Consider the following 21481-nt stretch of genomic DNA (forward strand, 5'->3'; position numbering starts at 1 on the left):
CCTCCCAGGCCCTCCCCCACCAGGTGAACGCCAGCGGAGACGTCTGTCCAGAGCTGTCAGGCACATCCGGAGGAGTGGGTCGTGGCTTCAAGGGAACAGTTTTGAAATATGACGGGAGGGTTGCTTTTCCTCCCACAGCGGTGATTGTTGTATCTGATGATTATTATCTACAAACCAGACACTCTAACTTCAGAGACTGTTGCAAAGCTGGATGAGTTCATAGTATTAAGGGAACGTTCATAATCATGTTTTCCTGCTTTTAGCTTTATACTTTTTTTTTTGATAAATGCTTGTTTTTTTGGTTTTTATTTATTTATTTTTGGCTGCGTTGGGTCTTCGTTGCTGTGCGCGGGCTTTCTCTAGTTGCAGCGAGTGGGGGCTGCTCGTCATTGCGGTGCGCAGGCTTCTCATTGTGGTGGCTTCTCTTATTGCAGAGCACGGGCTCTAGGCGCACAGGTTCAGTAGTTGTGGCTTGCGGGCTCAGTAGTTGTGGCATGTGGGCTTAGCAGTTGTGGCACGCGGGCTTCAGTAGTTGTGGCTCGCAGGCTCTAGAGCGTAGGCTCAGTGGTTGTGGCGCATGGGCTTAGTTGCTCCGTGGCATGTGGGATCTTCCCAGACCAGGGCTCGAACCCGTGCCCCTGCATTGGCAAGCAGGTTCTTAACCACTGTACCACCAGGGAAGCCCAGCTGTATACCATTTTATGCCCAGCAGTTTTTAAAGAGAAATTTTGTGAGTATCCTATTCCATTCTGGTTTTAACTTTGCTTTTAGAAAGGACTTAGCAAATTCATGCCATGGTTACAGTGAATCTACTCAAAGGAGATGGTGAGATTTTGAGTATTATAGCAAATATTTTGGTTACTCGACGACTGGGAAATGTCAAAGCACTTTGTAGTACAAGGATAAAAGGGTAACTTGTCACCCCAGTGGGGCGCATGGCAGAGGTAATCGTCTCGAGCTGGTCTACTTACTCCTGGCTAAGGCTAAGCAGCCCATCAAAGTCATGCGTGTTACTCATCCCAGCATCGGCTCTGCTGTCTCTAATTCTTTGGCGTGCTGTGTTTGACAGACGCAGTCTCAGACCAGTGGAAACAACGCCAGTTCAACACCCCCAAGAAAAGCCCAGTCCTCAGCGCCCAAGGTCAGGAAAAGCGTGAGCAGCCGGGTCCACGAGGCCGTGAAGGCTGTCGCCCTGTGTCACAATGTGACCCCCGTGTACGAGGCCCGCGGCGCAGCCGGGGAGACCGAGTTCGCCGAGGCCGACCAGGATTTCAGCGACGACAACCGCACCTACCAGGCCTCCAGCCCCGATGAGGTCAGTCGGGCCGAGCGGCCCATTCCCGACGGGTCCTCGGGGTGCAGACGGCGCCTCTCCGAGGGCTCATCAGGCTCCGGGCCTGAGGAGTTTCTTGGGGGGTGAGGAGGGGGCTTGACGGTGGTTTTCAGTGCGGGCGTTCGCCACAGGCCAGAAATCTGGCCAGCTCCCTCCTGGTGGGACCCCTGCCCTGACCCAGGCCTTGCGTTGTTGTGCCCACACGTCCCAGAACAGCCTCGAGTCAGTTCCAGGAAAGCCGTGAGCGGACTCAGGGAGCTTACTGACTCCGTAAGGTCTGCAGGCTGCACCCTCCCGTGTCCTCTTCTCTCCAAGTGAATCTTCAGATTTGCACGTTAAATTTCCAGTTATTTTTGCCAGAATTTAGGTACGATGTATGTGTTTCAAAACAGAATTAGGATGTAAATAATTTCAAAAATCTACAGAAGACAGAAATGGTAAAATCTTAAGTGTGATAAATGAGTCATTTCTGACTTTACATCAGTCATTCTTTGATTTTTAGGTTGATAAAAATTATTATTAAATTAATTTGTCCACTTCCTGTACAATCTTAGTGTACTTTTTTTTTTTTTTTTTTTTTTTCAATACGCGGGCCTCTCACTGTTGTGGCCTCTCCCGTTGCGGAGCACAGGCTCCGGACGCGCAGGCTCAGCAGCCATGGCTCACGGGCCCAACCGCTCTGCGGCATGTGGGATCCTCCCGGACCGGGGCACGAACCCGTGTCCCCTGCATCGGCAGGCGGACTCTCAACCACTGCGCCACCAGGGAAGCCCCCTTAGTGTACTTTATGTATAGTTTTCTCATCTACCCTTTGTACTCAGGGTTCTGATAATTCTGTAAAGTCATCAGACTTCTTCAAATAGCTTGTAAAACTGGATCATATAAGTAAGTAACCTCTCAAAAAATGCCTTCAATCAAAGGTTTTAAGAACTCTGACCTAATGTCTTCAAGAGAGGACCCTGCCGATCCCATTAACAAATTTATTTCCAAAGAGAAGAGTCCTTCCTCCCTGACAGCACTCCCGCAACCCCTGGCTCTGCGTCCAGGAGGGGCCCCTCTGCTGCCCACGGGCAGGCTCCTCTGTGCTGTGCAGCCTTCCTGCTCGGCAACAGCCGGCGGTGTCCCTCCTCTGGTTTCCATGACAGTACTCTCGTTCCCAAAAGTGCCCGCACGGCCTCGTCTGCAGACCCCTGGGGGCTACAGGTGGACCACCGGCACGGGTTCTTAACCCTGTCTACACATCCCGTGGACTACTAGCTTTGTTTTGTTTTTTTCATACTTGCCGTTCTCCATACACATCCTCAGTTCTAGAAGTGCTGATTTTCCAGCAGGCCTGGTGGGACTGACGTTTCTCCATTCTGAAAATCCAGTAAGTTGCACCCACAACTGAGAACCACTGAGTCTTGTAAATCTTTCCTTTTGACGTGCTTTCAGGATATGAGGTGAGGCCCAGTGCTGTCAGCAGCGCCCCTGACAGTCTCAGGGTGCAGAGCGCAGGGGCCCAGCTACGGCATTCTCGCTCCCTAATGATAAACCCTGAGTGCACCAGCAGGCTCAGGGCATTTACCAGCTCCTAACACAGCTTTATTGTTCGAGAGCAAATTTACTTTTGAAGCTTTAGTCACATAGGTATTTCCTTTTCTTTTTTAATTGAAGTAGAGCTGATGTACAATGTCATGTAAGTTACAGGTGTACAGGATAGTTAGTGATTCACAATTTTTAAAGGTTATACTCCTTTTATAGTTATTGTAAGAGATTGGCTGGGTTTCTTCCCTAGTGGCGCAGTGGTTAAGAATCCACCTGCCAATGCAGGGGACACGGGTTCGAGCCCTGCTCTGGGAAGATCCCACATGCCTCAGAGCCTCTAAGCCCGTGCGCCACAACTACTGAGCCTGTGCTCTAGAGCCCATGAGCCACAACTACTGAGCCCACGCACCACAACTACTGAAGCCCGCGTGCCTACAGCCCATGCTCTGCAACAAGAGAAGCCACCACAACGAGAAGCCCATGCACCGCAACGAAGAGTAGCCCCTGCTCGCCGCAACTAGAGAAAGCCCGTGTGCAGCAAGGAAGACCCAGTGCAGCCAAAAATAGATAAATAAATAAAAGATAATTTTTTAAAAAAGATTGGCTGTATTCCCCGTGTTGTACAATATATCCTTGTAGCTTATTTTATACATGATATTTTGTACCTCTTACTCCCCTCCCCCATCTTGTCATCCCCTATCCCTCCCCACACTGGTAACCACTAGTTTGTTCTCTATATCTGTGAGTCTGTTTTTTGTTATATTTCCTAGTTTGTTGTATTCTTTAGATTTCCCACGTGTAAGTGGTATCATAACAGTATTTGTCTTTCTCAGTCTGACTTATTTCACTTAGCATAACACCCTCCAAGTCCATCCACGTTGCTGCAAATGGCAAAATTTTATTCTTTTTTTATGGCTGCATAGTATCCCATTGTATATATATACCACATCTTCTTTATCCATTCTTTATCCTGCTGATGGACACTTAGGTTGCTTCCATATCTTGGCAATTGTAAATAATGCTGCTACAAACATTGGGGTGTATGTATCTTTTTGAATTGGTGTCTTCGTTTTTTTCAGATATATAGCCAGGAGTGAAATTGCTGGGTCATATGGTAGTTCTATTCTTAGTTTTCTGAGGAACCTCCATACTGTTTTCCACAGTGGCTGCACCAATTTACACTCCCGCCAACAGTGCACAAGAGTTCCCCTTTCTCCACATCCTTGCCAACGTTTGTTATTTCTTGTCTTTTTGATGATAGCCATTCCGACCGCTGTGAGGTGTTGTCTGATCGTGGTTTTGATTGGCATTTCTCTAATAATTAGCGATGTTGAGCATCTTTTCATGTGCCTGTTGGCCATCTGTATGTCTCCTTTGGAGAAATGTCTGTTCAGGTCTTCTGCCCATTTTTTAATCAGGTTGTTTGTCTTTTGATGTGGAGTTGTATGAGCTGTTTATATGTTTTGGATGTTAACTCCTTATCGGTCGTATCACTTGCAAATATTTTCTCCCATTCAATAGCTTGTTTCGTTTTGCTGATGGTTTCCTTTGCTGTGCAAAAACTTTTAAGCTTAATTAGGTCCCATTTGTTTATTTTTCCTCTCAATTCCTTTGCTTTAGGAGACATCTAAAAAAATACTGCTACGATTTATGTCAGAGAGAGTTCTGCCTATGCTTTCTTCTAGGAGTTTTATGGTTTTTGGTCTTACATTTAGGTCTTTAATCAGTTTGAGTTTCTTTTTTGTATGTGGTGTTAGAGAATGTTCTAATTTCATTGTTTTGCATGCAGCTGTCCAGTTTTCCCAGCACCACCTTTGTTTTGTCAATTTAGAAATTATAACATGTTGTTAGTCATGTCAGAGCTTATAGGTGGTGAAAAAACAGCCAAAAAGATGAAAGTTTGGGTTTTTTTCAACATGGAAAGCTGAGAACATTCCCACTTGGTCCTTCATCTCCACTGAAACTCAGCGTTTCCTCTTTTCTCTGTGGTTGTCACCACTGCTGTGACCTCGGGGTCACGCCTGCAGTCTTGGTGCCCAGAGTTAGGAGGCAAGGGCACCTGCCTTGAGGACATCTCTCCAGGCCCAGCCCCCTGGCGCCACACCGCAGGACCGGCCTCCCTCCCCCAGTTCACTCTCCAGGGCTCCTGCGCGCAGCTGTGCCACTGTCCCTGGCACTCTCTTGCTGGCAGCCGTCTGCTCCAGAGCCCGTTGCGCCTGCCCCGTGCCTGACACCTTCCCGCTCTACGAAGTGGGCCTGGGCCTCATGGTGATTTCCAGATATGAGGCCCTCAAGTCTGGCCGCTCGCGTGGTGCCCACAAGCCTGACCTCTGCCCTGGCCTGTGTCCAGTTCTGCCCGATGCCAACACTCGTCTTGGTCTCGAGCAGCTAGTGGGCTGGGTGCACCCCTGTGACGGGGGTGACGGGGACGTTCTGTTTTCCAAGCACTGTTTATTATTTGAAGCGGTTACAGTAAACTTAACTGCTTTTATAATGAGTCAGAATTTTGGTATTCAACCAGAAAGAATGAAAAAGCTGAAGGAAAAGCAGCAGCTCTGCACCTGATCTCAAGTGACTATGGCCCTCGCCAGCTTTGCCCTCCCAATGCCCTCTGACTTTTCGTCCACGCTGTGTGACGTGTCCCAGCCACGCGGTGCTTCTGTCATGTGCAGAGTCTGTGCTTTCATTCCGTCTTCTGGGACCTGGGCTCTGTGCATCGTGGCAGACGGAACCCCAGGCCTGGGAGGTGGTGGGACGGCACTGCTGATCCGATTGGAGCGGGGCCGGAAGGTGTGGTGGTGACCTGAGATAAACCTCATCGACACGGGGCCTCGGTACCGCATCCCCGTCACTGCATCCCCAGCTGGTCCGGGAGGAGCTGTCCCTGTGATTTAGCCGGGTGGTGTCTCGGAGTTAGATGCTTTTCCTTTTTGTGAGACACCATGCCTCTCTTCCCAGGAAGCGTTAGGAGAGCCCGTGGAAACTGGGGCTGCCTGCGGTGTGGTCAGTTGCTGAGTCGCTCCACAGGGTAGCTTAGTCACTGTACAGAGGGGAAAGCAGGGGGTGTGGAAGCACCCCGCTGTCTTCAGGGCGCATATTCCAGGCGCCACGTCCCAGGTCAGTTACGCGGTGGGCGGGAGCTCAAGGTCCCCTTCATCATCACCACTGCTCTGTTTTATAGATTATGTTAACCAATAGGTGTGTGAGAATCTCTCTGCAGCCACAGCTCAGTATGACTTTTGGAATCGTGTGTGTGTACCAGATGTTTTTACTGGGTGACGGGGAACCTAGGAGGACGTGCACAGCTCAGTGGTCCCAGCAGATGTGGCGGCCTCGGCTGATGGGGTGGGTGGTTAGGATGCACAGGAGCTGCACCTGTCATCCTGCCGCGCCCTGTCGGCCTTGAGACAGGTACCGGGTCCCGGTGACGCTCTTCGAGAGGACATGCACCACCGCTTTTTCTTACAAAGGAAGGTGAAGCACATTGTTTTTCATAGTCTAGCATTCTAGAGATTCTCTCAAGTTCCACGTGATTACATACTGAAAACGTGTGCTTTTCCCGTCCTGAGCATGGGAAACTTAGACCACAGATGTTTCCCAAGGAAAATTTTATTGGAAGTTTCAAAAATCCTGTATTACGTATTTACCTTATTACCTCCCAAAAGTAAATAAAATTTTTGTTGAAAATACCTGGGATTTTTTTATCTTTAGGTTTTTATGTTACAACACTTTTGAAATCTTAAAGCAGGACTTCACAGTAGAGAGGGTTTCACTGATTCCAAGATTCCCAGAACTAGATAGAAACTGCTAATCTTATGTTTAAATTTTTACTTCAAACTTTCTTCCCACTTTGGAAATTGGACCATGATTAAAAGTGCAAAGCATTAAATAGCCTTTAAGAAATCCCTAACACCTGCTTTACATCTAAAAATGAAAAGACTCAACTTCATCATAATTTTTAAAGCACTCTGTCGATGCAGTGTTTGCAGGTCCCCAGAGCCCGAGGAAGATCATCTGAACGGTTCATTATTTCGCTTATTGAACTTCGCTGCGTTAGGTTGACGGATGATGGCGGTGTTTCCCAATCACCAAAGTACTGTTTTAAAAGCATTTTTTATTGAATAAAGTGCTTAGAATATTGCACCCTGGAGCTTTTTTCAGGGAAATGGCTCGGTTGATGTTCTCTGTTTGCCCTCAGCCTTGACCTATCCCAACGTGTACGGTTAATAAGCAGCCTATTCCGTTTAGGAGACTTAACTGGCTTTGCACACTCTGCAGCAACACTATTCTCTTATTTTCCCTGTTTGCTTATGGCTCTTGTGTCATCTCATCTTAGTTTTCAGAAAGAATGTGACTTATTGAGTAGAACGTGCTGGTTTTTGAGTCTCTGATCTTGCAGCAATTCTTCATTTTCACTTTCCTGAAAACAGAGAGGCTCTCCTACCTTACCCTGCGTGTGCACAAATGCATTTTATTATACAGATACTGGAATTCTGGGGAATTGAAGCTGGTAAAGGCTTTCTGAGGCGTGGTCACTGGGCACTTCGCAGTGACGTGTGTGTTCGGAGCTGTCACCTGCAGTGGGTGCTGGAGCGTCAGAGCGGGAGGGGTGATTTCGGATTCAGAACCTGCAGCCTACTTAGGCCCCGGTCGCTGTTTCTTTTGATAAGTGATCAATATTTCATTTTCTCCAAGAGCGTAGAAAGTTTCACTTGCCTGTCACTTTGCAGCCTCAGCATAGCAGACTCCAGCTTAGCAAACTTTAAATGTTCCTGGAAATTCCTGGACAAAGTTAAAATCCAGCCCTCGTGAGCTGTGTGTCCAGTGCAGCTTCAGGAAGCTGAGACGGAGCCAGCGTCACCAGCAGGCACCACCGAGTCAGCTCAGGGGCAGCACCTCGGGCGAGCTAGGCCAGTGCGACGCAACCCCAAGACCCCTGCCCACGTTGGTTCCGAAAGATTGATGGGCCGTGATTTTCAGTGACTCTTAAGCCTGTAAACTTGCTGTCTGTTGGTAACATCCTTTCTCCTCTGTGGCCATGTCCCTCACATATGTAATTTCTATATTAAGTATTATTTCAAGGTGTAGGTATCATCTGCTCATGTGGACATTTGTGTGCAAGAATCAGCTAAAGTTTATGACAAACCATGAGTGGATGACTTAAAAACAGAAGCGCGTCCCACCCTTAACAGCACTGCTTTTGATTTGCTCTAATGTATGCAGTGTGCTGTGGATTTAAGTTCACTTTATCATGTCTGCTTATTGAAGCAGAACTCGCTGTGGTGTGGCGTCAGCATGTCTGTGGGGAGCAGGTCCCTGTCTGCGACGTGAGCCCCCGTCCGTGACCTTCAGGAGCGGGACAGCACGCGAACCACACGGCCTGCCATGAGTATTGACTGGCAGCTTTTCCAGGCGATCAGGTTCACGTTATGTTCATAATTCTATTAAATTATAACAGTGATGGTAGTACCACAATTGAAAATGAAGACATGTCAGTGATCGAATTATGATTTATAAAGTACACGGTAAAAAATATGTCCTTGGGGGCTTCCCTGGTGGCGCAGTGGTTGAGAGTCCGCCTGCCGATGCAGGGGACACGGGTTCGTGCCCCGGTCCGGGAAGATCCCACATGCCGCGGAGCGGCTGGGCCCGTGAGCCATAGCCGCTGAGCCTGCGCGTCCAGAGCCTGTGCTCCGCAATGGGAGAGGCCACAACAGTGAGAGGCCTGCGTACCGCAAAAAATAATAATAATAATAAATGTGTCCCTGGAGTAAAGCTGGCAGCTATGCGGGTGTAATTGCTAATATGGTAAAGGAAACTTCTCCCAAGCTTTTCAAGAATGATAGCACAGGGCTTCCATGGTGGCGCAGTGCTTAAGAATCCGCCTGCCAATGCAGGGGACACAGGTTTGAGCCCTCATCCGGGAAGATCCCACATGCCGCGGAACAACTAAGCCCGGGCACCACAACTATGGAGCCTGCGCTCTAGAGCCCACAAGCCACAGCTGCTAAGGCCTGTGTGCCTAGAGCCTGTGCTCTGCAAGGAGAGAGGCCACCGCAATGGGAGGCCCGTGCACCGCAACGAAGAGCAACCCCTGCTCGCCACAACTAGAGAGGGCTCACGCGCAGCAGCGGAGACCAACGCAGCAAAAACTGAATAAAAAAATAAAATAAATGTAAAAAGGGAGAAAAAAGGAAACTTTGATTAAAAAAAGAATGATAGAACAGAAATTTCTGAATAATGGAATTGTAGAGAAAATTAATAATAAAATCTTGCCCTGCACGAGTTACTTAGCATGGAGAAGTGTGAAAGCATAAACCAATTGCCTGTGACAGCAATTACCCAAGTGTGTTGCTGACGTGGCCTCTGGACGAGATTTAGCTTAGGCTCCCACTTAGATATGTAATTTTTACACTCACATTTTAATTATTTTGACCTTTGTATTATTGTCAATAATCACATTGTTAGAAATGTCTTAAAGCTAAGTTAGAGAAATAGTCATTCTTACATGGCCTGTACCACCACTGAAGGCATCCAAAGGAAACAGGAAGAGGTGGCACCTCCTCTGCCCCTTCCACTGGGAGGGCCACACCAATGGGGAAAGCAAGCAGCAGTGTGTTAACTGCTCCTGAGATGAATTCTGAGTCAGAGACCTAAAAATTCCACCTGCCCCCAGCAGCTTTCTTGTTCTGTTAGAAGGACCCCATGTAGCGGCAATCTGACCCAATACGGGGATAACATCCCAAGAGGGGCCGTGGTCAGGGGAAGCCAGTGGTCAGAAGCAGCCTCCATGCGAACACCGAGAGTCTCCCGCTAAGACACCACCTCCCGGGAGCCGTCAGCAGATGGAAACTCCACCTCCACCGGCTTATGTGTTAGGCAGTGCCTTGCAAATCAAACCAGGGCTGTGCACTGGTAAAAAGAAACGAAACAAATGAGGTTGGCGTCCAACTAAAACGTTTAGAAGAAAAAGGCAAGACCAAAGGAAAGTAAGAGAAAGAAAAGATAAAGGAAAACGTAAAAGTTGGATATATACTGATTGAATATACTGATTTAGTCCTGCTTCAATAAGCAGACACGATAAAGTGAATTTAAATCCACAGCACACTGCATACATTAGAGCAAATCAAAAGCAGTGCTGTGAAGGGTGGGACGCGCTTCTGTTTTTAAGTCATCCACTCATGGTTTGTCATAAACTTTAGCTGATTCTTGCACACAAATGTCCACATGAGCAGATGATACTTATACTGATTGAATAAGCAGTAAATTCAAAAGCTGATCCTTTGAAAAGTAAATAAAATGGAAAAACTGTGGGCAAAAATAGTAAATAATACAAAACAGTGAATGCAGACTAAGAATACACACATAAAATTACACATATGAAGAGTGTATAATAGATGAGCTTAAATTTTTATGAGAGTATATTAAAACACAGCCCAAATGCTATTATTTTTGAAAACCTCATTAAATAACCATGTTCAGGAAAAATATATATTAGCACAATGGCATCTAAAGAACAGCATAAAACCTCGGTAGACCAGAAAAGAGGAAGAAACAAAACTGTCTCTTGTTTTAATAGGTGATATGATTGTCTCCATATAAAATCCCAAAGGCTCTACCAAAACTTTAACTCTCTACTAAGATTTAATAAGTGAGTTTACCAAAGTTGCACATTATGATAGCCACATACACAAATCACTCATGCTTGTGTGCACTAGCAATGAGCAGTTAGAAACCGACATTTAAAAATGTACCATTTATAAAGCACCAAAAAAAAAACCCATGAGATGCTTAAGGCTATATCTAACGAAGTAGGTGTAGGATTTGTGTGCTGGGAAGTGTAAGACAACGAAGAAAACTCAAGGACAGTCCATATATGAGAACCATATTGTGCACGTGGATTGGAAGACTTTGTTACCAAGATGTCAGTTTGTTACCAAGATGTCAGTTGATTTTTTATACAGATGCCAAGGAAATCCAATGCAGAAAGGATGATTATTTAAATAAATGGGACCCAGAACATATTTTTTAAACATCTTTATTGGAGTATAGTTGCTTTACAATGGTGTGTTAGTTTCTGCTTTATAACAAAGTGAATCAGTTATACATAGACATATGTTCCCATATCCCCTCCCTCTTGCATCTCCCTCCCTCCCACCCTCCCTATCCCACCCCTCCAGGCGGTCACAAAGCACCGAGCTGATCTCCCTGTGCTATGCGGCTGCTTCCCACTAGCTATCTACCTTACGTTTGGTAGTGTACATATGTCCATGCCACTCTCTCACTTTGTCACAGCTCACCCTTCCCCCTCCCCGTACCCTCAAGTCCATTCCCTAGTAGGTCTGTGTCTTTATTCCCGTCTTGCCCCTAGGTTTTTCATGACCATTTTTTTTCTTTTTAGATGCCATATATATGTGTTAGCATATGGTATTTGTTTTTCTCTTTCTGACTTACTTCGCTCTGTATGACAGACTCTAGGTCCATCCACCTCACTACAAATAACTCAGTTTTGTTTCTTTGTATGGCTGAGTAATATTCCATTGTATATATGTGCCACATCTTTTCCCATTCGTCTGTCCATGGACACTTAGGTTGCTTCCATGTCCTGGCTATTGTAAGTAGAGCTGCAATGAGCATTGTGACTCTTTTTGAATTATGGTTTTCTCAGGGTATATGCCCAGTAGTGGGATTGCTGGGTCGTATGGTAGTTCTCTTTTTAGTTTTTTAAGGAACCCCCATACTGTTCTCCACAGTGGCTGTATCAATTTACATTCCCACCAGGAGTGCAAGAGGGTTCCCTTTTCTCCACATCCTCTCCAGCATTTACTGTTTGTAGATTTTTTGGTGATGGCCATTCTGACCGGTGTGAGATGATACCTCATTGTAGTTTTGATTTGCATTTCTCTAATGATTAGTGATGTTGAGAATCCTTTCCTGTGTTTGTTGGCAGAGTCTGTCTGTCTTCTTTGGAGAAATGTCTGTTTAGGTCTTCGGCCCATTTTTGGATTGGGTTGTTTGTTTTCTTGATGTTGAGCTTCATGAGCTGCTTGTAAATTTTGGAGATTAGTCCTTTGTCAGTTGCTTCATTTGCAAATATTTTCTCTCATTCTGATGGTTGTCTTTTCGTCTTGTTTATGGTTTCCTTTGCTGTGCAAAAGCTTTTAAGTTTCATTAGGTCCCATTTGTTTATTTTTGTTTTTATTTCCATTTCTCTAGGGGACCCAGAACATTTGAACAGCCATATGCAGAAAGAGCCTAAACTAATCTCTCTCACTCTTATAAAAATGAACTCAAATTGGTCATAGACCTAAATGAAAAACCAAAAGTATAAAATTTCTAGAAGAAAACCTTTGTAGGCTTGAGTTAGTTAGGCAACGATTTTGTAGGTCACAAACAGTACAAATTGTATAAGAAAAGAATTGATAAACTAGACTTAAAGGTAAAAATCCTACGTTCTTTGACAGACATTGTTAAGAAAATGAAGGCAAGGCACAGGCTTGTAGGATATGTTTGCAAAATACATATCTGATAAATGACGAGTGACCAACATAGATGAAGAACTCCCAAAACTCAATCGTGAGAAAACGAGCACTCTGTTTAAACAGAAGCCAAAGATTTGAACAACTGCATCACCCAAAACAGCCGTGGATGTGACCGTGTAAAGCCACGGAACAGCAAGCCTTGGAGCTTCGTTCGGGTGACGGGCACTTTGCACGCTAAGAAATGGTTAGAGGTGAACTAGTAATCCCAGGGCGAGAATCAGGTTTCTTACGCTCGAAGCCCAGATCACACTGGACTAGCGCTTCATCCCCATCTCTTCCCGGGTCCTAGGAGACTGCCTCACACAAGCCAGCACCCAAAAACTGCTCCGGCTGTGTTTTCACACCTGTGTTCAGTGTCCCGTTGAACTTGCCACTGTTAAATCACCTTAAATCAGCGATTGTTAGTTCTCGCTGATTGAAGGAATGTCTTGCGCTGGTTCCTGAGGGTAGAGCAGTGAGCACAGCAGGCATCGGGGGTCTCGGGGCTGCTGGAGGCCCGGGTGGGGGACATGGCAGCGTGGCGGGAGGGGGAGCCACAGCGGAGAGAGCGGGGGGTTTGGGGGAAGGTGACGGGGAGCCGGCAGGCAGCCCCGGCGAGGCTGGAGGACGGCTGGTGGCGTGTGGCCGCAGAGGCCCAGGCGGCCGGCGGGGGCGACCCGAGGCCATTCGCAGGCTCGCCACGCTGTTGTCCAGCTCCGTCACTGGACGTTCAGCTCCGTCACGGGGGACACCGAGTGGACTGTGCCCAGCGGGTCTGCACGGGGCTCCAGGGGAGGCCTTGGCCGGCACAGCCTCCACTCCCCACTGTGCTCCGACCGCCTGGCGAGTCTCCACCCTCGGCAGCCGTGCTGTTCATTTTGCTGTAGGGGAGGCATCATGCTTTCAAGACGTGTGTTTGGTCTAATCGCTTAAACGTCCTCAGGAAGAAAATAGAGTCAAACTGCCCATTCCTTAGAAATTTTCCTTCCTCTGATTTCGACGTCAGTATCACTGGACGTGAGTGAGCCCTCAGAGCCTTCTGGGAAGAACACCTCTAGTTTATTTCAGACATACAGAGGGAACGGTCCGAATGCTGACCCGCTTTCCCCCAGCCCCGCTGCACTCCAGGGCCAGGTGGCAAAGCTCGAAGCCGCAGGGGGCCCTCCGGTCGCCGTGGGCGTCGTGGCGGCCTCCACTGAGGTGCCGAGCGCGTGGCGGCCAGTTCTGCACGTTCGTGTCCCCCCTTCGTGGCTGCTGGCTTGTAAGTCTGTTCAGAAATGTTACATTTTACATCACCAGAGAGAATCCTGCCCAGCGCTAAGCACTGACATTAGAAGACTAACGGAAGCGCCCGTCGCGTTGAGTGTGTGAACGCTCTTCTCCTGGTCGGCATTATATAGCGAGACCTCGACGTGCTTACTGACTAGGAACAGCTGTACAGATGCTGGGCCAGGCAGCAGAAGCCCAGCGGACTCCTCTGATACGTCGCTACCCCCAGTGGGTTATGAAACCAAGCATAAACTAAACAGTAACCAGGTGTGAGTCACCAAATAGAGAAACTCAGGTCCTGACTGCAGCGGGACCCAGTGAGATGAGAGGGTGTTCGCAGGGAGATACAATTTACAGGTCAGAATGTAACAGTAACCTTTCACTGTGTAAACCGAAAACGAAACTTGGGGTCTTGGGTCATCTGCAGACACAGAGAAGTCGTATAGAAATAGTCTATGGAGTTTCACGTTCGTTTTACATTTGCACTGGGGTTGCAGAGCTGTTGACTTGCCCCCACTCGACGTGCTGACGTCCAGGTGTCTTCTTTTAGAGCTATAATTTGGAGTATATCACTGATGCTCTAAATTATAGTACTGTATCCTCGTGGCATCATGTTAGGATTCCGGCCTGCTTCAGTATCCTAGTAATGCGCTGGAAAGCCAGGGCATGCGGCTTCTAATTCGAGCTCCACGGTGACTCACTATGTCACATTTAATGCGTTCGTGGGACCCCAGAGCTGACAGGGCCCCTAGAAAGCTGATGTCATCCGCCCTGTAAGCCAGCAGCTGGACTCCGGTGTCAGGAGTATTGACAGGCGTCTCCACTGCTGCCAGCAAACCAGGACTGGGGCTGGGAAGAAGCCGTTTCAGTGGACACTGGCATGGGGGTCAGGAGTCCAGTGGGGCCCGGCCTTCAGAGCCCGCTGCGCTCACGTGTCTCGTGGAGACCCTGGTTGCAGCCTCATGGACTGGCTGTGACGCCCCGCTGCCGGGCGGTATGGTGGCCACAGCCAGTGTCCCCTTGGGCAGCGGGGCGGGAGCGTCCACCGCGGGCGGCCTTGCTGCGGCCTCGGCCGCTGGGCTGTCGGGCCGTCTGGTGCTGTGTCGGTCTGTCCTCTCCTCTGCTGGAAGCTCCCGTGCGTGAGTGCCGCCCCTCGGGCTGCCCAGCTGCAGGGAGGATGTCCTTCCTTCGGCTCCGCCTTCTCTGTCCAGGGTGGGCTCTCACTCCCGAGCTGGCCCGGCCCACCTGGGCTTGGGGGCTGGGCTCGCTGGCGGTTGCTGGACGCGCATCCTGGGCCTGGTCGGCGCAGGGCTCCCTCGAGACGCCAGCTGCAAGTCCGGGGCCCCGGGACTCCCCTCAGCATGACCCTCACTCCCACTCCTGCTTCTCCGAAGCTGCTGTAACCTGTTTATCACAGACCGACTCTACCATGTACACTTTTTAAAATACCAGAAGGTTTTATAAGATGAATTCTGATGCATTGACTACGTATAAAATAAGACGAAATTGTAATTTAAAACCGTATAAAAAAGTATGTCTTTACTATTCTGAAACAGTCGTCCTGCTTGTCTGTTTAGGTCCTTTGCAAAATCCTAGAAAATGTTTGGGAACTGAAGTCACCCTTTCCGGGAGAGGCTGGGTACCATCTGTCCTGGACCCCTTTCAGGGAAGCCATGTGGGAGTGTGTGGGGAACCAGGCACCAAGGCACCGGCACAGGCGACTTAAAGTGTCGCCCTCGGCTGTGCCCCAGGGCATCCCCGCCCCACGGGGCGCCCCTGCAGCCCCAGAAAGTGTCTCGCGCCGGCTTTTTCTGCCTCGCTGTCTTTGGACGCCCTGTCCACCCGTAGCATGCGGCCCACCCCACAATGTCAGACACTTGACAAGCTTGTCGGGACTTTTCTCCAGTTATATTTGTGGAAAATTACTTGGAAAACCTCATTCGTAAAGTGATTCCCGCTCCGCCTAAATGGCTTACGTGAGAAAGGGCAGAGGGTGAAACCCTGACATTGATGATCAATGTGCCAAACGCCCCACGGGTGGGTCAGACCTCAGCGTAACCCTGGGAGGTCGTCACCATCTTATCGACGAGGAGACCGGGGCTTAGGGGTGCAGCCTGTCACCCAGATTCACGGAGCTGGTACACGGCAGCTCGAGGATTCCGAACTGAGCGGTCTCACCTCGGCACCAGAGCTGCTGAGGATCTCGTCAGACGGGAGTTTTCAGGAATGACTAGGAGAGAACATAACATCTGCACACTTGACAGAATTTAAAATGCTCTTGAGTGATAGGATTTCTCAGAACCCCAGGGCAAACGCTAAAAGCACAGGTGGTGAAAGGAACTGCAGGTGAGGGCCAGGCGCCAGGGTTAGGAGAGGCCCAGAGCCCCCAGGGGGAAGGAGCCACTGCCTGCGGCCGCGGGGCCCTCACCTGCACGGCGGGGGCAGCACGTCATGAATGTCTTGCAGTGAAGTTGCTTTTAAAGACAATTTTTTTCTGAACACGCTTATTGTCATAAAAATTACTATGCATAAGTGGTGAACTTTAAAAATTATTTTTCCACTTAAGATTTTTACGTTTAAATCATAAAGGATTGTAAGTAAGAATACTTTCTATTTTCGAGTCCTTGCCACATGCCAGGGGGCCTCCTCTGATCGTTCCCCCTTTAGAACAGTTTGCAAACACATCTTCCACAGAACAGGCGGTGAGCCTCAGTACGCAGAGGACCAGGTCACGGGGCTTCCAACTGTCGGAGTTGGGCCTGGCGCCCGGGCCTGCCCTCCCGGCAGGCGTGCTGGCTGTGGAGCCCCCAGTCGCCAGTTGGTCCGTGATGGAGACACATGAGGGATTCAGGGCATCACTGTCGCGGGCGTCCTCGAGCCCAGCCCCACCTGCTCTCCGAGCCGTCCAGCCCGGCGGGCGCTCCGCATAGATTTTAAACCCTAGCTGTAGGCAGCTGGTAACACAAATCGCAGCACAAGTGTGCTTACCAACGGCCTTTATCTTAGACGGTAAGACCAAGGCCCTCAGTCTCGCTGCGTATCGCTTCCCTGTAACGAATACTAGACGCGGCCTCAGAAACAGCAGGGCCTGGATGTGGTCAGTTTCGTCTCTTGGTGGCATCTCGGCGAGCTCACTGACCGCTGGCCTGATGTCCCCTTCCCGGGGAGCGAGTGCCCTCACGTCTCGCTGGTCTCCCGCAGGTGGCCCTGGTGCAGTGGACGGAGAGCGTCGGCCTCACTCTGGTCAACAGAGACCTCACATCCATGCAGCTGAGGACCCCCAGCGGCCAGATCCTGACCTACTGCATCCTGCAGACCTTCCCCTTCACGTCGGAGAGCAAGCGGATGGGGGTCATCGTCAGGGTACGCTGGCCTCTGTCCCCGAGCTGGGTGCCTGCTCTGGTCACTGTGAGGACACTGCAGCGGTCTCTTAAGGCTCACTCCAGGGCTTTATGCTCGTCACAGTGTTTTGTAATAATAAAATCCAAACTGATAATTTATGCTGAGAAGCTGGTGTGGCTCTAATAGTCATGATTTAAAACAACTTTCCTACGACGGCTGAGGCAGGATAAGTAGATGCTCATGAATGTTTGAAATCGGCTCGAGCTGCTTTGTTTCCCGCAGCAGTCGCAGCCAGAGTTTACCTGAAGATGATTTATGACCATAACGTTGCTAAAATATACCCCTATTACATTTTTTGTAGCGAATACCACAAATACATCTTGGAAGTTGGCTAAACTAAGAAGCTTATTCACTCAAGCTCTGGAAATTTGAGAGAATTTACCTTGCAGTCCAAGGCGTATATTCATTTACAGATTTTATTTCAAAACCCTCAGCACAGCATCTTGAGAGCCACAATTACGCTCTCGGTTCCTGGTGGCCTGAGCATCTAGGGAGGACACAGCCCTGCCTACAAGGTGTCTGAGTAACTCACCCAGGGGAGTGGGTTCACAGAGAATTGCCCTCCTGGTGCGTTCCCGTTAGAGCAGCCCCCCAGTAGCCGCAGCGTGGCCTCAACATGTCTGTGTTCACTCCCGTCTCGTTACAGGACGAGTCCACAGCAGAGATCACGTTCTATATGAAAGGTGCCGACGTTGCCATGTCCACCGTCGTCCAGTATAATGACTGGCTGGAGGAGGAGGTATGAGCTGTCTCACATTGTGCAGATGTTTTTATGAAACTCAGGGCAGTGACAGAAGCACGGCATCCTTTCTCCGACTTGTAGGTACTTGCTGGTGTCACTGGAGTGAATCAGGATGCCAGGTTTCACACCAGACACTGTCGGTTCATAAAGCAGAGAGGATAGGAGTACTGTCAATTATAAATACTGTACTTTCTGGGTGAACAACTACTGTTTTTGGTTTCTGTGTGAATACGTGTAGATGTGTGCAAGTGGGTCCTTATGGAGAATATTTTATTTTGGTGGAAAAACAGAAAGCATCCCTAATCATTCACTAGAATATTCTGAATAGCATTGTGCATGTAACTAGAGTTATACTTTAACATGATAGTTATTTTGTAACCTAAATTATTTACCAGGATATTTTAGTTAGAATTTAATTCTAATACGTACATAGGATTCACTTTAAATGTGGAGCTAAGATCCAAATATAACCAATCCTATATTTTCATCAAATTCTCCCTGAACAAATACGATTTGTATTTAGCTTCATGAGATGATTTGTTTGCATTTATGTATTTGTAAAAACTTAGATTTCAGAGTAAAACTAAACCGCTGAATTCAAGAGTGTGACCCCCTTCTGTGCGCATGTTGTCGGTGGGGCTCAAGCGTGTCCACCCCCCTTCAGGCCAGGAGTCTGTCAGTCCAGGGGCCACAGCCCACGTCCACGACGGTATTGGCAATATGAATCAATAGCTCCTTCAGGCACTGGATTTAATCAGGGACATGAATAAATTAAACTCCCTGAAGACCTGGTAAAATGCCATAAAAATTACTTTGGGTCATAATGATGTGCAATTAATTATAAAATCCTTGTTTAATTTATTTAGCTTTATGAGGTCAAATCGATAAATGTCTTGCAACAGACAGATAATGTCAGACTGTTTTTCAGATAACTTTATTAAAAATCCTTTGTGCATTTATTTCCAACATTGTAGTTTCTCCCATCGATAAATCTTTCCACACCCTCCCACCGCAGTCTTTGTTGTTAATACTCTTGTCGTGGGGAAAGCCTTTCACTTTATCCAAAGCCAGCAGGTACTCAGAGCCTGAGTTTACAGGGGGCTGTTCTGTGTCACAGAAGCTCCCAAGCTGGATTCTTGGTTATCAACGTGTGTTCCCCAAATACTAAGAAAACAAAACACACCTACGCTGTCCGTCATGCAGCGGAAAGGGCGATTTTGTAAAGCCTGCAGTGCGAGCCCATCCTCTGTGTGGACGTGATGCCCGCGAGCCGAGGCGGCGGTGCCTGGGGGGCAGCCCCTTCCTCTCCGCGCAGGCTCCCCTCTTTGCCCCCAGATGTGTGTTTGTTAGAAACGAGACGGAGCTAGGACTGGGGAGCAGGGCGGGATGAGCTAGCGGAGGACGTGGCCGTGGCTGCAAGGAGCGGTGGCCGAGGCTGCGGGCCGGCCGGGCCGCGTGTGACCTGTCTCTCTCTTCCAGTGCGGCAACATGGCCCGCGAAGGCCTGCGCACCCTCGTGGTGGCCAAGAGGGCGCTGACGGACGAGCAGTACCAGGACTTCGAGGTGAGCGGCCGTGGCCTCGGGGAGACGGTGCGCACGGGGGCGGCGCCGCGGGTGTCCCCGCCTCGGCCAGCCCCGCGCGAGTCACAGCACCACCCGCCTGTCCTCAGAACCGCTACAACCAGGCCAAGCTGAGCATCCACGACAGGACGCTCAAGGTGGCCGCCGTGGTGGAGAGCCTGGAGCGGGAGATGGAGCTGCTGTGCCTGACGGGGGTGGAGGACCAGCTGCAGACGGACGTGCGGCCCACCCTGGAGATGCTGCGCAACGCGGGCCTCAAGGTACCGCGAGGGAGCGGGCGCCCCCTGGAGGTGGTCCCGGGAAACCCGCCGAGGTGGAGGGGGTGAGGGCCTTGGTGAGCAGAGGTCTCTGCGCGTCCCGCGGAGCCCCGGCCCGCCCCGCCCCGGGGGCTGCGCCCGCCCGCCCATCACCCAGACGCAGCGGTTCTGCTGCCCCCTTCCCGGCGGCCGTCTCCTCCTGGCTGCCTTCCCGGCCGCGGGCGTCCTCACGGCAGCCTGAGGCCTGTCCCGGCCCGAGCTGCTCCCCACGGCAGCCTTTTATCCGCGTGGGGATATCCCCGAAGACCGCATGATGCTCCCTGCCTGACCTACTGACCTGCTGGCTTTTTCTAACGGTTCGTCCTCTTCGGGTGCAGGGGAGATTAGCACGTTGTGGTGTAAGTTTCAGTTTTCAGGAAACTGCTTTCTTGCCTTACTTACCTGCGCTCTCACGAAAGCTGAAGTTCAGTTACACCCGGCTGAGAAAGTGCATTGCAGTGCTGCCTCGAGGACTGAGAGTGAAAACAGTGCAGCTTGCTCTTAAAGAAATACTTGTGTCTAACTGGAGCAGAGAGCGAGCACTGGAGGAAAATGTCAGAAGGCAAAGCCGTGGCCGGCTTCAAATAACAATACGCTCAGCACGTTTTGATGAGGGCCCTGTGACGGGCACGGCAAGGGGGCCCCTGCCGTCCAGGCCTCTGGGCGGGGGAGATGTCGGAGCCTCCCCACCCGTTCAGGGCCGTGGCAGGGGCAGCCGCTGGCATCTGCGTGTGCTGTGCAGGTGCTAGTCAGAGTGGAAGAGAGCAGTTCAGCCTCAGAACGGTGACCCGATCTAAGCCTGGGCGACAGAAGCTTGCGTGGAGGAACATGATTGACTAGAGGCAGACAGCCTGCTCGTTCCATTGTGGGTTTTCACGAGCTCCCCGTCAGTCTCGCTCTTGGGTGTCGCTGCTGGCTTGTCAGCACAGCCGAGGCCTGCGTGTTTCTTGTGTAAAGATTCGGGTGCTTTGTATTAGCTGCTTGCTAAGCTCTGAAGTCAGTAAGACTTGCTGGGCTTCTACCCTTTTCCCTTTTCTTGCTCCGTCAGGAGAAGCAGACTCTTTTGTCCCGTTATAGTTCAAGGATGTGGTTTCAGCCCGTCCTCTGAGCCCGAGACGTGGCGCTCGGCCAGGCCACACTTGTCCCTGAGTTATCAGCAGCGGGACTTCTTGTTCTGTGGGGTTAATTGTCCCCAACTTGGTCACGGTGACGTGTCATTGTCTTAGATCCAGGCTCAGTAAAGTGAATATTAATGTGTAACATAAGTAAAAAACACAAAGCCTCAGACGCTGAAAAGAGCCCCAGGTAGATTGTGCCTAAGCAGAGAACCAGTATACCGTGTAAGTTCCCAAAAATGCGTATGTATGTATGATACACGTGACACATCTGAAAAGTCAGATGGTAGCAAGAAATTGCTGCTGTTATAGAAAAGATACGTAAACCATCCTGTTCTGCATGAAGTGTCCTGGTTTTGCTCTCTTTTCAGTCTAGGGACGTTTACACATACAATATGTGCATGTGTTTGATATGTTTGTGGTGTTCGGGAGTTCCCTGGTGGCCTAGTGGTTAGGATTCTGGGCTTTCACTGCCATGGCCTTAGTTCAATCCCTGGTTTGGGAACTGAGATCCCACAAGCCATGCGGCCTGGCCAAAAAATAATAATAATAAATAAAAAGTAAAACAAAAGGGATAGATTTTTAAAAAATATACTTTTTTAGTGGTGTTATTTGACATGACTTATTTGATACGAAACAACTTGCGGGTTAACTATTGCCCGTTTACCTATTTTGAACCTCAGTTTTCAACCGAA

The 21481-nt window shown here is 49.4% G+C and overlaps 1 protein-coding gene across 4 annotated transcripts in view; it reads left to right on the plus strand.

Moving 5' to 3' along the window:
• ATP9B (ATPase phospholipid transporting 9B (putative)) overlaps nucleotides 1–21481 on the plus strand; it is a 217414-nt gene that overhangs the window by 172769 nt on the left and 23164 nt on the right. For all 4 annotated transcript variants that reach the window (XR_014297509.1, XM_082667371.1, XM_082667370.1 and 1 more), the window contains 5 exons: nucleotides 1070–1315; nucleotides 16852–17013; nucleotides 17699–17791; nucleotides 19274–19357; nucleotides 19465–19635. Coding sequence is in view for 3 of the 4 variants with exons in the window: in XM_082667371.1 (XP_082523497.1) it covers nucleotides 1070–1315; nucleotides 16852–17013; nucleotides 17699–17791; nucleotides 19274–19357; nucleotides 19465–19635 (756 nt within the window). In the remaining variant the exon portion in view is untranslated. The remainder of the gene's footprint in view (nucleotides 1–1069; nucleotides 1316–16851; nucleotides 17014–17698; nucleotides 17792–19273; nucleotides 19358–19464; nucleotides 19636–21481) is intronic.

Source organism: Grampus griseus (genome assembly GCF_964374135.1).
Source record: "Grampus griseus genome assembly, chromosome: 12".
NCBI lineage: Eukaryota > Metazoa > Chordata > Mammalia > Artiodactyla > Delphinidae > Grampus > Grampus griseus.